The 14,425-nt window shown below is 43.8% G+C and overlaps 1 protein-coding gene across 1 annotated transcript in view; it reads left to right on the top strand.

Annotated features, from left to right (window-relative positions):
* DLGAP3 (DLG associated protein 3) overlaps nt 1-14,425 on the top strand; it is a 68,108-nt gene that overhangs the window by 35,503 nt on the left and 18,180 nt on the right. The window contains exons 6-8 of the mRNA XM_030913701.1: nt 7,110-7,323; nt 7,590-7,903; nt 8,318-8,403. Of these exons, the coding sequence (XP_030769561.1) occupies nt 7,110-7,323; nt 7,590-7,903; nt 8,318-8,403 (614 nt within the window). The remainder of the gene's footprint in view (nt 1-7,109; nt 7,324-7,589; nt 7,904-8,317; nt 8,404-14,425) is intronic.

Below are 14,425 nucleotides of genomic sequence, written 5' to 3'. Positions count from 1 at the left end.
CTTCAAGGGACCCACCCACCTTGGCTTCCCAAAGTTCTGGGATTACAGGCATGAACCTGAAAGCCAGGCCTTCACATCTTAATGTGGTTATTGATGTGGTTGGATTGTCTCATATTATTTTTTGATCCTCTGTTCCTTCTTTACTGTCTTCTTTTGTATTAAATCAATAAATATTTTAGTGTACCATTTACATTTATTTGTTAATTTTTTACTATACAAATTGAGTTACTTTCTTAGTGATTGCACTAGGAATTACAATGTATATCCTAGCTTATCAAAATATAATTACAGTAAAATATAGAAGCATTGCTCTAATATAACTCGTTTTCCCCCTTTGTGCTATTACTGTCATATATTACCTATATATGTTTTAAACCTAACACTTGTTATAAACAAACATTGGTATTATAATAAGTGTTTTGTGTAATCTTATGTCTTTTAAAGAGGTTAAGAGAGGAAGTGAGGAAAATATATTTATAGAGGCTCTTGTATTTACTCACATATTTACCATTTCTGGTGCTCTTTATTTCTTCTTCTGTATTTGAGTTACCATTGGGTGTTACTTTCCTTTCCTTTTAGCCTGAAGGACTTCCATTAGTGCTTCTCATAATAAAAGTCTCTTGGCAATAAATTATTCAGTCTACAATTATTCAGTAACATCTGGAAATGTTATTTTTACTTCATCTTGGAAGAATAGTTTTGCTGGATATAGAATTCCTGGCTGACAGTTATTTTTCTTTCAGCACTTTGAATATACCATTCCACTGCCTTCTGGTGTTCATTGTTTTTGATGAAAAGTGAGTTGCTTCCCTCTATGTAATGAATTGTTCTTCTTGTGCGGCTACTAAGATTTTCTCTGTTTTCAGCTTTCAACATTTCAACTATAATTTGTGTGAATATGGCTCTCTTAGCGTTTAGCCTACTTTAGGTTCATTGGGCTTCTTTGATCTCTAATGTTTTTTGTTTTTTAATTAAATTTTAAATTTTAATTAAATTTGGTTTAATTTAATTTTAATTTTAAATTAAAATAAATTTAATTTTAATTTAATTTTAATTAAATTTGGTAGCTAGGCACAGTAGTGGGCACCTGTAGCCCTAGCCCCTTGGGAAGTGGGGGCAGGAGGATTGCTTCAGCCCAAGAGTTTGACCTGTAGTGCACTATGATTGTTATGATTGTGCCTGTGAATAGCCACTGCACTCAAGCCTGGGCAACATAGTGAGACCTCATCTCTAAAAAAAAAACAAACAAAAAACAAAAAACAAGAACAAAAACAAAAGGAGAGTTTTTGGCTACTGTTTCTCCAAATATCTTTTCTGCCCTATCTCTTCCTTTTTCTCTTTTTTCTCCTCCCCCTTCTGGAACTCCCATTGCATGTATGGTGATATGCTTGATGTTGTCCCATAGGCCTCTGAGGTTGTGTTCATTTCTGTCTAATATTTTTTCTCTCCATTATTCATACTGGATAATTTATACAGATCCATCTTCATGTTTACTGATCATTTATTATGTTGACCCCCTCTACTGAATTTTTAATTTGTTACTATAATCTTCAGCTCCAGAATTTCAATTTGTTCCTTTTTTAATCTCTCTCTCTGTTGTGATTTGTATTCATGAAGTCATTGTTGTCATGCTTTCCTTTAAATCTTTAAACATGGTTTCCTTTAATTCTTTGATATATTCATAATAGCTGCTTTGTAGTCTTTGTCTGATAAATCCAACATTTGGGGATATGCATACCTTCTTGTTTATTTGCATATCTTATAATTTTTTGTTAAATACTGAACATTTTAGCTACTATATTGTAGCAATTCTAGATTCTTATGTTTTCCTCTTGAAGATTGTTATTGCTTTATTTGTTTGTTAATGTGAATGAAATCTGTGAAATCTGTCTTCCCTACTGCATGTGGCCTCTAATGTTTCCGTTCAGTTTTATTTCCTTCTTATTTTTATTTTTAAGCCTTGTTTCTTAGGGGGTTCCTCCATATCTGCATAGCTTAGTGTTCAGCCAGAGATTTTTCGGAGGTTGTGCTCAAGAACCTCAACCTAGTTAGACTTTCTCTCTGCCTATAGTTCTACGTGTGAGCTGGGGAGGGCAAAGTTCAGGTTGTTTTCAAACCTACCCTGGCTTTTACTCTTCACCAGACTCTTTTATTTCCCCTGCACACGTATATAGGCTCCGTTGGTTAGGGATGTGTGGGTGGCTCAGGCTTCTCTGCTCTCTGCTGTGCATTCACCCAGCTTTGAGTTAACCCAAAATATGTGGAGAGCTGATTAAACTCCCTAGGTCTGTCTCACCCCCTGGAAGTTTCTGATAAATTCCTGGCTAGTTTGCCAGTCCATTTTTTGGCCCAAACATTGCTGAAACCCAGCCTAACAGTGCTGCCGGCCTTCCCTGTTCTTGATATTATAACTGGCAATGCTCCAAATTAAGTGGAGCTCCCTGGCAGAGGCAGTGAAGCAGCTGATTTTTCACATGCGGCACCACGTTTGTTGAAGTATTGCAACTGATAGCGTTGGGGACCTGGTGAACGAGGGCAGCCTCAGGATACTATAGAGTCATGCTATTCTTACCCAAAGTTCAGTAATTTTTATGAATACATGTTTCTTTGTCCTATGTCTTTTATTGATTTGCAGAGTGATAAAATGGTGGTTTTTGACAGTTTTGTCCTGCTTTAGAGTCTTATTTTCTTCTGTTTTCAGTTTTATCTTTTAAGCTTAGAACTTTTAAACATCATTTAAAAGTTATTTTGTTTTAGCTGAGGTAGCACTAGCTGGTATAACAGAGAAATCTTGAATTCTCAATGGCTTAACCCAATAAAAGTTTGGTTTTTGTTTATGTCACAATTTGTATTTTCTATTGCTATGTAAGTTATCCCCAAATGTAGTGTCTTTAAACAATGAATATTTATTGTGTCACAGTTTCTGTGGGTCAGGATCCTGAGTGCAGCCCGGCTGTGGGTGCGACTGGGTCAAGTGCCTCACAAAGTTGCAATCAAGGTTTTCGCCAAGGCTGCAGCATCTCAAGGCTTGACTGGGTGAAGATCTGCTTCCATGCTCACTCACATGGCTGTTGGCAGGCTACAGATTCTTGCTGGCTACTGACCAGGGACATCAATTTCTTCTATGTGGGCCTCACTATAGGGCTACTCACAGCATAGCAGCTTGCCTCCCCCAGAGCAAATGCTCTGAGAGAAAGAGAATAAGAAAAGGTGTCTAAGATGGAAGCCATGGTCTGTTTGTAACCTAATCTCAGAAGTGATATCCCATTGTGTCTGCCATATTCCATTCATTAGAAGTGGGCCAGTAAGTCCAGTCCATACTTATGAGAAAGGGATTACACAAGGGTGTGAGTTCCAGGAGATGGAGATCATTAGGAGCTATGTCAGAGGCTGTCTCCCACATAGTACACTCACCTTTATTGGAAATTTATCTGTGAGAAGCATGAGCAGCTTAGGAGTGAGTTCCCCAGGAAATATTTTGCAGTTGCTTCTGTTAGAATATCCATGGGTTGGGACAATTTTATGTTAATTTTTAATTTTGGGGGTGTGGCCCATGAAGGTTCATGCAGATACACAGTACTATGGCTGTGTGAGGACCAGCTTGTAGGTACAGACTCTTAGGGGATTTGCCTCTTTTCCCTTCCCGCCATCCCTGTACTTCAGACGAGCTTCCTTGTCATCAGCCTGTGGTGATGACTAATTTTTTTATTCTAGTCTACATTTTCATCCAAGGTTTCACTTTTCCTAACTTTATGCAGGTTCTCCTTTCCAATTCCATGCTTCATGTGGGCCCAAAGCCTTCCTTCTATGCCCAAGTGGGTGTTTAAAACCTAAGTCTTTACCAAAATGCTGAGACCAACAGCCCCTGCCCCCACTTCCCGCCTCCACTGGGCTGTTTGCAGCATTGGCTCATACAGTTAATATTCTGATTTGCTTTTGTCCCCTGGGGACTTATCTCGCTTTCTTGTGAGCTCAGCTATGCATATAAAGCAACATTTGTTATATTTTATCCAATGTTTTGAAATGGGAGAGTTTTCTAAAGGTTATCTAAACTAAATAACACATGTAAAGTATACAGGATGTTGCCTGGCCCCCTGTTGGACCCACCAACTCTAGTCTGGACAATTTCCAATTAGACACAAAGCATTTTTACTTTAAATATGCCATGAGCTTGCAAATGCCTACTGATTCTCAGTCCGGTTTGGAGAAAGGCTAAGGATCTCATCCCAAGAGGATCCTTTGACTTTGACTCTCCTGTAAGTGGGTGTTGAGGGAAGCAGGGTGGAAGTCAGTGCAGGGATAATAGGAACATTCACAGTACAATGTTACAGTTTTATAATTGTAAGATAGTAAAGATCAACTTGGGTGCAATATTTCTCTGAGAGTCTCTTGAGTCTGTGTTTTCCTTGTGTCCTGGTCTCCTGTTGGAACCCCAGAAGCTCCTCTTGGCCAGCTGAGCTGGCAGGTGTATGACCCCAGGGAGTTGTTCACCCTTTTTTGTCTGCCTTGGATAGAATTGGTTGTGAGTATTGCCTGTGGGTGGGAGTTCAAGAGCTTCAGAACCCCAGGGAAAGAGGCACTTCTCATTCTGAGTGGTATTGTCACTGATTTAAGAGCCTCTTGTTGCTTAATACTAGCTAAAGTTTATTGAGCATCTACTGTGTGCCAGATATTATGCCTAGTGCTTTATACACAGAAGAGGGCTAGAGATACAGAAACATACTACAGAGTGAGATTCCTTTCATCCCTGGTGTCTGGACTCGAGACCAGCGTGCTTTCTGCTAGGGTTAGATTAGCTCCCCTGTGCTCCAAGAGGGACACTCTGGGCTGCATTTGTTCTAGTTGGGGAGTGTCTTGAGCCTAGCCCAGAAATAGCAGGACTTAGTTCAGTTCCTGTGTTTTAGGAAATACACTGGCAACTGTTGTCCTTGGTGCCCCAGAAATACAGAGACAGAAAGACTGAGAGGTAGATGACAGAGCATCATGGTGAAAGCCACAACTGTCACACAAGTGTGGCTTGTGACAGTCAAGTATGAGATAATTTAACTTCTATGGGGTCTCAGATTGATTTTTCCATGGCCTGTGATTTCCATACACTTGTAATGAGGCTCCTTTAGAAAAAGCTTCAAAAAGTTCAGACAATCCTTCTTTTTAATTAGTGGGCCCACACTGAAACCACTGAATCTAAATCTCCAGCAAATTTGACTCTGAGCTTCTAAGCAGCCAAAGCAAGAGAGGTGTTTCGTTAACCCTGGGTTCAGATCCTTGGGGTGGGGCCTGAGTTAATGTAGGTTTAACAAGCTCCCCAAGAGATTCTGTTGCTCAATCAGCCTTACACGGGAGCCAGGAAGCATGACATTTAATTTCAGTTTTATCACTTACCAGCTGGGCATCCTTAGACAATTCATCTGCCCTCTCTGGGTCTTTTTGCCCATTAATAGATTGGAATAGAAATGGCTCTATTTGAAGTAGAATCCAGTAAAATCACGTTATGCTTTGGAGGCTGAATTATGGAAACATTGAGCTGCAGTTTACACATGGATCAGGCCACTCCTTTGAGCCTCTGTTGACTGCACATAAATACAATGCCATGAATCTTTCCTGGGAGATGTCACAAGATGCAGCCATGTGATACTTGCTGTTACGTTTGCCATGGGATGCTGTCGAGGACCTTGTCCATGACTTCATCCAATGGACTCTACATAATTATCCACAGGGGATGACTGTCTCTTAGTCTCAGGGACAAGAATTGTTGTGGTTCTCTTGGGCATCTGGTCTGTGTTTACTAGGGAGGCCCTGAGACCTTCACATGCCACTAGCTGAGGGCTTACTATGTTCCAGTACCTGTACCAAAAGCCTCACGTGTTTTTCTTTGAGTCCCCTCAATAGCCCTATGAAGATGGTACCATTATCACTCCCATTTGACAGGTGAGCAAACTGAGGCCCCCAAACTTTAACTTTCCCAGGCCATTCTGCTAGGAAGTGGTAGAGCAAGCACTTGAATCTTGGAGAGGTCTCACTCATAGCCCATACAGGCAACTCTGAGGCTATACTCCCTGATGCTTTGCCTGCTTGGAAGCTCAGGGTTAAATATGTGCCCATCTTGAGCAATGTTCAGGACTTTGTCACCTGTGTTCTGGGGGTAGCACTTACCTCTGGTAGCACCTTTTCCTGTCTTTACTTTTTCTTGGCACCAGTTTTCTCATGTAATGTGAATGAAGCTGCAACCTCTGTGGTATATTTAGTCTTCGTGTGGTAGTGTGCGGCACAGTTCCATGAACAAAATTTTTGTTTTGCTTTTTTTCATGCTTTAAATTTTTTTTTTTTTAACACCATGGATTCTGCACCACCAAAATACCAAAAACAAAACCAAGAACCTCATCCAGCAATGGCTAAGCTTTCCTCAGTGGGGGAGGGTAGAGAAGGAGCCCACAGGTTAAGGCAGAACCCGAGTAAGTGGGTAGAAGGTGGGGGAAAGCTCGGGACACTGGTAGGTTAATAACTTTGCTCCATCACTTACCCATTAGTTTCCGTCCTGCCACTTGGTATTTTATATATATATAGAGAGAGAGAATATAAATATACATATAAAATACCAAGTGGCAGGACGGAAACTAATGGATATATATATCAATTTTCAGTCAATTTTGTAATGTAATGGATTATAACTAATACAATAAAAGGTGTCCTCCATGTAGTCCCCACCCCCATACTGGGCAGGAGGGTGCATGCCAGGTCCCTGGTCCTCTCTGTTGGGGTCAGGTGAGAGAAACGTCAGGGGCTGGGGCTAGGTGGAGAGGAAAACATGGTGGTCTGCAGCCTGGGGTGCAGCCAGACAGATACCTGGAAGAGGCATAGGTGGGGTGGAGGTGGGGGTGGGGGTGGAATATTTAGAGGAAAGACTGGGCCCCAAGACAAGCCTGGGGAGCTAGAATGGAGCAGAGATGACCCCATCTTTGTTTGCAAAGTGGGTTCCTTTTAGTTCAAATGTGGAAGAGTCGCCCACAGTCTCTGCAGATACAGAGAAGTCTTCCCAAGGCAGAGCACCCCAGGGACTTCCACCCCCTCCCAGCACCTCGTAACTGTCCTCCCGACCCCCTGCCCCCCAGCTCAGCGATGAGTTGAACCAGCAGCTGGAGGCCGTGTGCGGGTCCGTGTTTGGGGAGCTGGAGTCCCAGGCCGTGGACGCCCTGGACCTGCCCGGCTGTTTCCGCATGCGGAGCCACAGCTACCTCCGGGCCATCCAGGCCGGCTGCTCTCAAGACGACGACTGCCTGCCCCTCCTTGCTACCCCTGCCGCTGTCTCAGGGAGGCCCGGCTCCTGTGAGTACACCTCCCCGCCCCTGGCCGGCCCTAGGCTGGAGAGCGCCCTGGGTCCGGGTTCTGACCATCCCCTCGACTGTGCTGTGACCCCGCGCAGATCGCTCGCTCCCGGGGTCGGATATGACGGGGAGAGCGTCCCTTGGCGTGTGTGCAGCAGCCGCTGCAGGGTCCCGTAGGGCCTCTTGAGGTGGTAGTCGGGCGCGGGCCCAGGACCCAGGCAGGGCCGCGAGCCTCACGCACTGCGTCTCTGCCTGCGCCGGCCACAGCCTTCAACTTCAGAAAGGCCCCGCCCCCCATCCCGCCGGGAAGCCAGGCCCCGCCCCGCATCTCCATCACCGCCCAGAGCAGCACCGACTCCGCGCACGAGAGCTTCACGGCAGCCGAGGGCCCCGCCCGGCGCTGCAGCTCCGCCGACGGGCTGGACGGCCCCGCCATGGGTGCGCGCACCTTGGAGTTGGCGCCGGTGCCGCCCCGGGCCAGCCCCAAGCCCCCCACACTCATCATCAAGACCATCCCTGGCAGGGAGGAGCTGAGGAGCCTGGCGCGGCAGCGGAAGTGGCGGCCGTCCATTGGGGTGCAGGTATGGAACGGGGAGGCGCCCACAAGGGCTCGGACCCTGGCGGGTTGGGGCTGGGGTGAGGGGCCGGAAGCGGCCTTCTGGATATATCGACCTTCTTCCTGGCTTCCCCTGAGCTGCAAGTGAGCCCCGTGCCTAGACATCGACGGGGCTGCTCCAGCCAGCCTCCGCCCACTCCCTCGTTCCTCGTCCTGGCACCATCGATCCTCCTGGCTAATGGAGGGATGGAGGGCCGTGCCCCGTGGTTGCCACTTTGAGGCCTGTGACCGACCGCCTGGGTCTCTCATCTTGTTCAGGCAGATGGTCTTTGCAGGACCTGCCAGCTGGCTTGGGGCGCAGCCATTGCTAGCCGTTCTCCCCGGGAAGGGCTTTCACCTTGGCTCGCCACAGCCACTGACTCCTCCACCCTGCCACCAGGTGGAGACGATCTCAGATTCAGACACCGAGAACAGGAGCCGGAGGGAGTTCCACTCCATCGGCGTGCAGGTGGAAGAGGACAAGAGGTAGGTCACGGTGGGACTGCCCAGGCTTTGTTGGGGGACAGGAAGAGAGAGAGGGCTGCATAGTGTCCCCACTAGCCCAGTCTCCCTGCACATCCTCTTTTCCTGGAGGTGAGACCAAGCCTTTTTATAGAGGATGGTCAGAGCAACCACAGAGGCTGTCCACAGAGATGTCACCAGGGGAGTCATCAAACCTAGAGTTCTTGTGCCCATGCCCACCCCAGGTGCTCAGAGGCAGACGGGAGATCCACAGCAGTTGCAGGGAAGGAGAGGTTGGGAAAGGTTACGTGTAGGTGCAGAGCAGGACTCCAGCAATTGTCCTTTCCAGGGGATGACAGGATCTGCCAATCCCTTATTACATCCTGTGGTGTACAAGTATGTGAACTCAAAAAGAAACAAACAGGAAGATTGCCTCTCAGGGGCCCCTGGCAGATATAACACTCCTCCTCACTTGGCTCACACAAGCATTTAACCAGTCGGGGGTACCTATTACATGCCTGAGTCTGTGGTGTACCCGAGATAGTACAATTACCAGCAGCCACTATTCTGGCATTAGGTGGCCTCAGACTAATTGACTCCTTAATTTTCACGGAAGAATTAGCATTGCCAGCTCTGGAGAGGATACCAGAAAGAGGCCTCTCTGTTGGGTGCCTATGGGGAGAAAGAGTGGGAACTTGCCAGGGGCTGGCCATAATGGTTTCATGGTATTCTGAGCTTCGCAGGCATACGACTAGAGGAATAAAACTAGTGTCCCAGGCCGGGTGCGGTGGCTCACGCCTGTAATCCCAGCACTTTGGGAGGCCAGGGTGGGCGGATCACTTGAGGCCAGGAGCTCGAGACCAGCCTGGCCAACATGGCAAAACCTCATCTCTACTAAAAATACAAAAATTAGCTGAGCGTGGTGGCACACTCCTGTAGTCTCAGCTGCTCGAGAGGCTGAGGCACGAGGATTGGTTGAACCCAAGAGCCTGAGGTTGCAGCAAGCTGAGATTGCACCACTGCACTCCAGCCTGGGTGACTGAGCAAGACTGTCTCAAAAAAAAAAAAAAAACCCAAAACACAAAAAACTAGTGTCCCACTAGCAGTGATTCCTCATAGCTCTATTCCCAGTTGCCATCCTTCGCCCAGATTTCCCCAGCTATTTCTAGGATGTCCTTGGGATGTCTTGTGTTTGTGCCTGATCAAGTCTTTTTGGTGTTCCTATGGGATTCACCATTTTTCTCAACTTCTGCTTTGGCTCCCTGAAGTTCTCTATGCTCCTGGGGCTATAAATGCCTTCATCGAGGGTGGCAGAATGCTGCCCTGGTTGCCTGCATGACTTCTAAAGCTGCTATGCTCCAAACTTTTACTGTGCCACAAAGATTTCAGAAAAACAGCATTTTGTGGCAAACCCAATTTGCAAATCTGTGACTTGAATTACTGAGAGATGGGATGGGAGTCATGGATGGATACAACTCTATGGTTTGAATTCTGCCCACCCCCAACTCTAGTGCTATCCCATGGACCACAAAGCCCACTCACTCCCTTTAGAGGCTTTTTGGTTCCTTGTCTAGATTGGTCCATGGGGGTGGGAGGTCCCCACATTCCTCCTGATAACCCTTGAATCTTGGGAAGAGTGCTGCAGGCCTTCTAGCTGAGGCTTTTGCTAAATCAGCAAACTCTTGTCATTCATTCATTGATTCACTCATTTATCAGATACTTACTAAGCACGTGTTGTATGATAGCTCCTATGCACTGTGTTAAATGCTTTAGGAAACATCAAAGACATGACTCCTGCCTTCACAGAAGTTATGGCCTAGGGGGAAATCAAGGCAATGAATAATCCTTGACTAAAAATATGACTACATATTATGATATAATAGGTAGTGGAATATTATTGCACATTAGGTGGGAATATGAAAGAAAAAAAGGAGGAGATAAGAGAGAAAGGACCTTATTTAGATTAAGCAGGTGACATTTAAGCTGAGACTTGAGGATTGACTAAGAATTCTCAGGTGATGACTGGAGGGAAAAGCATTCTGGGGAGAGGGACTAGCACATGTGGAGGTGTTGGGGCAGGAAAGAGTTTAACATGCATCGGGAACTGAAAGAACACCGATGTGGCTGGTGTGGAGTAGGGCAGGGGAGTGGGGAGGGAGTTAATTGGAGAACAGGCAGGGGGCAGGTTATGCAGAGCATGGACATGATAAGGACTTGGAATCTAATTATGAGTAATGAGTAGCCATGAAAAGGTTAAAAAAGGAGTGTAACATGATCTAACTTATGTTCATGAAAGATCACAAGCTGCTGAGTGGAGAATGAATTAGAAGAAAGAAGAAAGTAATAGTGGAAACGAGAAGGCTAGTTAGGAGAATTTTTCATGATCCAGAAGACAGGTGATTGTGTTTTGCAGTATGGTGGCTATTGTGATTGGGATGTTTTTCTTCTATTGTATTTTACAACTAGGCACTGCTAGTGTGTGGGAGCACTGTTAGGTTTTTTTTTTTTTGAGACAGAGTTTCGCTCTTGTCCTCCAGGCTAGAGTGCAGTGGCGCAATCTCAGCTCACTGCAAGCTCTGCCTCCCGGGTTCACGCCATTCTCCTGCCTCAGCCTCTTGAGTAGCTGGGATTACAGGCACCTGCCACCACACCTGGCTAATTTTTTGTATTTTTAGTAGAAACGGGGTGTCACTATGTTAGCCAGGCTGATCTCAAACTTCTGACCTCAGGTGATCCATCCGCCTTGGCCTTCCAAAGTGCTGGGAATACAGGCATGAGCCACCGCGCCTGGCCTCTACTGTTAGGTTTTCTATGTTTTGTATGTTGATTTTATATTCAGTAACGTTGCTGCTGAATTAGGTCTCTCTTACTAGTCTCATAGGTTATTTGAAAATCATGATGGGCTTCAGTTATTTTTCTGCGAATGAAGATATTTCTTTTAAATCTGTATTTTTCATTTATTTTTCTTGTAATACTGCATTGAATAGGACTTCTGTTCACTGTTGAGTAGTATTGACTTTAGTGGCTATGCTTTTCAAGATGATGTTTGCTACATATTTTGATGGATACCATTTGTCAGGTTAAGGAAATTCCTGTCTATTCCTAGTTGGCTAAGCATCTTATTTTTATTTTTTAAAATAGAGAACATGAGTGGAATTTTATTGAATGCTTTCTCAGAATCTATTTAGATGATCATGATTTTTCTCCTTCAATGTGTAACATGGTGAATTATATGAATGGATTTTCCATTCTTTCATTCCTGGGATAAACCCTGCTTGATCCCATTGTCAGTTTGGATTAAATTTGGCTGTGAGTCACAGGGCCTCAGTAGTGTCTTAAACAAGTATGTTTTTCTCTCATTAAAAAAAAAAAAAAAAAAAAAGCTGGCTTAGATGTAGGGAGTGCAATGTAAGGACTCCAGACTCCTTCTATTTTGTACATCACTTCATGTCCAGGGACCTCAAGTTCAAGCTCCCCCAGGCATGTCTGCATTCTGACCAGTGAGAAGGAGGAAAGAGGAAGAGGGATGCAGTCCTTCCTTTTTAAAAAGACTTCTTGAAAGTTACACACAACCACTTTCATTACATTGGCTAAAATCTCATCACATGGTGGCACCTAGCTGCAAGGGAGGCTGTGTATAGTCTTTTAGCTGGGAAGCAATGTGGAGGGTGTAAACTACATAGCTAACAATCAGGGTTCTCATGCCTAAAGACAAAGAATAGGTATATGGAGCTCTAGGGGATTTTGTTACAGTTTTGCTATGTTATTTTTATATACATTATTAGATTTTTGAACAGTTGCTACTTAAAAATTTTAATTCATTTATATTTATGAACATATCATAAGTGATAAATCATAATAATTATAAGCTTACCATTTTTTATTGTTATTCAATTCAGGTATTAGAGCTAAGATAGGCTCCTAAAATGAATTTGGTAGGTTTCTCTGTGTTTTTGTTCTTTGGAACAATTTCTGTAAGACAAGAATTATCTATTCCTTAAGGTTTGGTAAAGGTTGCCTATAAAATTATCTAGGTCTGATGGCTTTTGCGGGTAGGAGAGACTTTTAAAATTACAGCTTCAGTTTCTTTAGTGATTATTGACCTGTTCTGGTTTTATTTTTTTTCTTGAATCATTTTGGTGATTTATATTTTTCTAAAAAAGGAAACATTTTATAAAAATTGATGGTTTTCAAAGTTTTTGGCACAAATATTCTTTCTCATAGTATTAAAATGTGTTATCAATATTTATTGCATCTCTATATTGATATCTCCCTTTGCATTTCTTCTTCTTTTTTTTTTTTTTTTTGAGACAGAGTCACACTCTGTTGCCCAGGCTGCAGTGCAGTGATGCGAGCTTGGCTCACTGCAACCTCCGCCTCCCGAGTAGCTGGGATTACAGGCATCTGCCACCATGCCTGGCTAATTTTTGTACTTTTAGTAGAGATGGGTTTTCACTATGTTGACCAGGCTGGTCTCGAACTCCTGACCTCAAGTGATCCGCCTGCCTCAGCCTCCCAAAGTCCTGGGATTACAGGCCTGAGCCACTGTGCTTGGCTCCCTTTTTATTTCTAATACCATATATTTATGTCTTGCTTCTCTTTCTTGAATCAGCCTTGCCTGAGGTTTGTATATTTTATCATTTAAATATATTTTTAGGCTGGGCACAGTAACTCACACCTATAATCCCAGTACTTCGGGAGGCTGAGGTGGGAGGATTGCTTGAGGTCAGGAGTTCAAGATGAGCCTGGGCAACATAGTGAGACCAGATTTCTACAAAAAAATGCAAAAATTAGCTAGGCTTGGTGGTGTGCATCTGTAGTTCCAGCTCCTGGGGAGGCTGAGGCAGGTGGATAACTTGAGCCCATGGGTTTGAGGCTGCCATGATCTCTGATCACACCACTGTACTTCAGCCTGTCTTTGAGACAGTGAGACCCTGTGTCAAAGAAAGAAAAGGGGGGGAAAGAAAAAAAAGTATGTTGAAATTTATATTTTATTTGTCTTTTAAAAAAACTAGTGTTTGGTTTTGGTGAGCAATCTTTAATATTTCCTTTCTTCTGCTACTTTTGATTATTTTCTTTCATCTGCTGTGTTTGTGTTTTTTTGTGCGTCTTGAATTCATCCCTAACTTTCAATATTTGTTATGTTTTAACATGTGCTGTTAGGGCTGTAACTTCCCTTATATCTATATACTTTCATGGCTGTATCTCATAAGTTTTGAGAAGCAGCATTTTTATTGTACATTTCTGAAGATGTAACTTTCATCTTTCATCACTTTTCTCATAATTTCTTTTTTAACCTATGAAGTTTTACAATAATTTTTTTTTTAAGTTTTCAAATGAATTTTTTTGACAGGGAACTGCCTTTTCATTACAGATTTCTAAATATGCTCCATTGTGGTCATATTATGTATCTGTTACATTTATTCCTTAGAATTTGTTGAGACTTCCTTCATTATATATTTGTATATCATATATCGGGGTCCCCAAACCCCGGGCGGGGGACTGGTACTTGTCCATGGCCTGTTAGGAACCAGGCACAACAGGAGGTGCACAGCAGGCGAGTGAGCATTACTGCCTCAGCTCCGCCTCCTGTCAGATCTGCGGTAGCATTCGATTCTCATTGGAGCCTGAACCCTATTGTGAACTGTGTATGTGAGGGATCTAGGTTGTGTGCTCCTTATGAGAATCTAATGTTTGATAATCTGTCTCCCATTACCCACAGATGGGACCGTCTAGTTGCAGGAAAACAAGCTCAGAGCTCCTATTGATTCTACATTATGATGAGTGGAATAATTATTTTATTATATATTACAATGTAATAATAATAGAAATAAAATGCCCAATAAATGTAATGTGCTTGAATCATCCCAAAACCATCCCCTACCACGCCCCCCTGCAACTTCTGGAAAAATTGTCTTCTACGAAACTAGTCCGTGGTGCCAAAAAGGTTGGAGACCACTGTCATATATGGTCAAATTTATAAATTATATTTTTCAAATGTTTATCTCTTTTTTTGTACATTTGATCTACCAGTTCTGAGAGGTGT

The sequence above is a fragment of the Rhinopithecus roxellana genome, chromosome 12 (genome assembly GCF_007565055.1).
Source record: "Rhinopithecus roxellana isolate Shanxi Qingling chromosome 12, ASM756505v1, whole genome shotgun sequence".
NCBI classification, from domain to species: domain Eukaryota; kingdom Metazoa; phylum Chordata; class Mammalia; order Primates; family Cercopithecidae; genus Rhinopithecus; species Rhinopithecus roxellana.
Note: the sequence above shows the minus strand (reverse complement) of the source record. Positions and strands in the feature narration are given on the sequence as shown.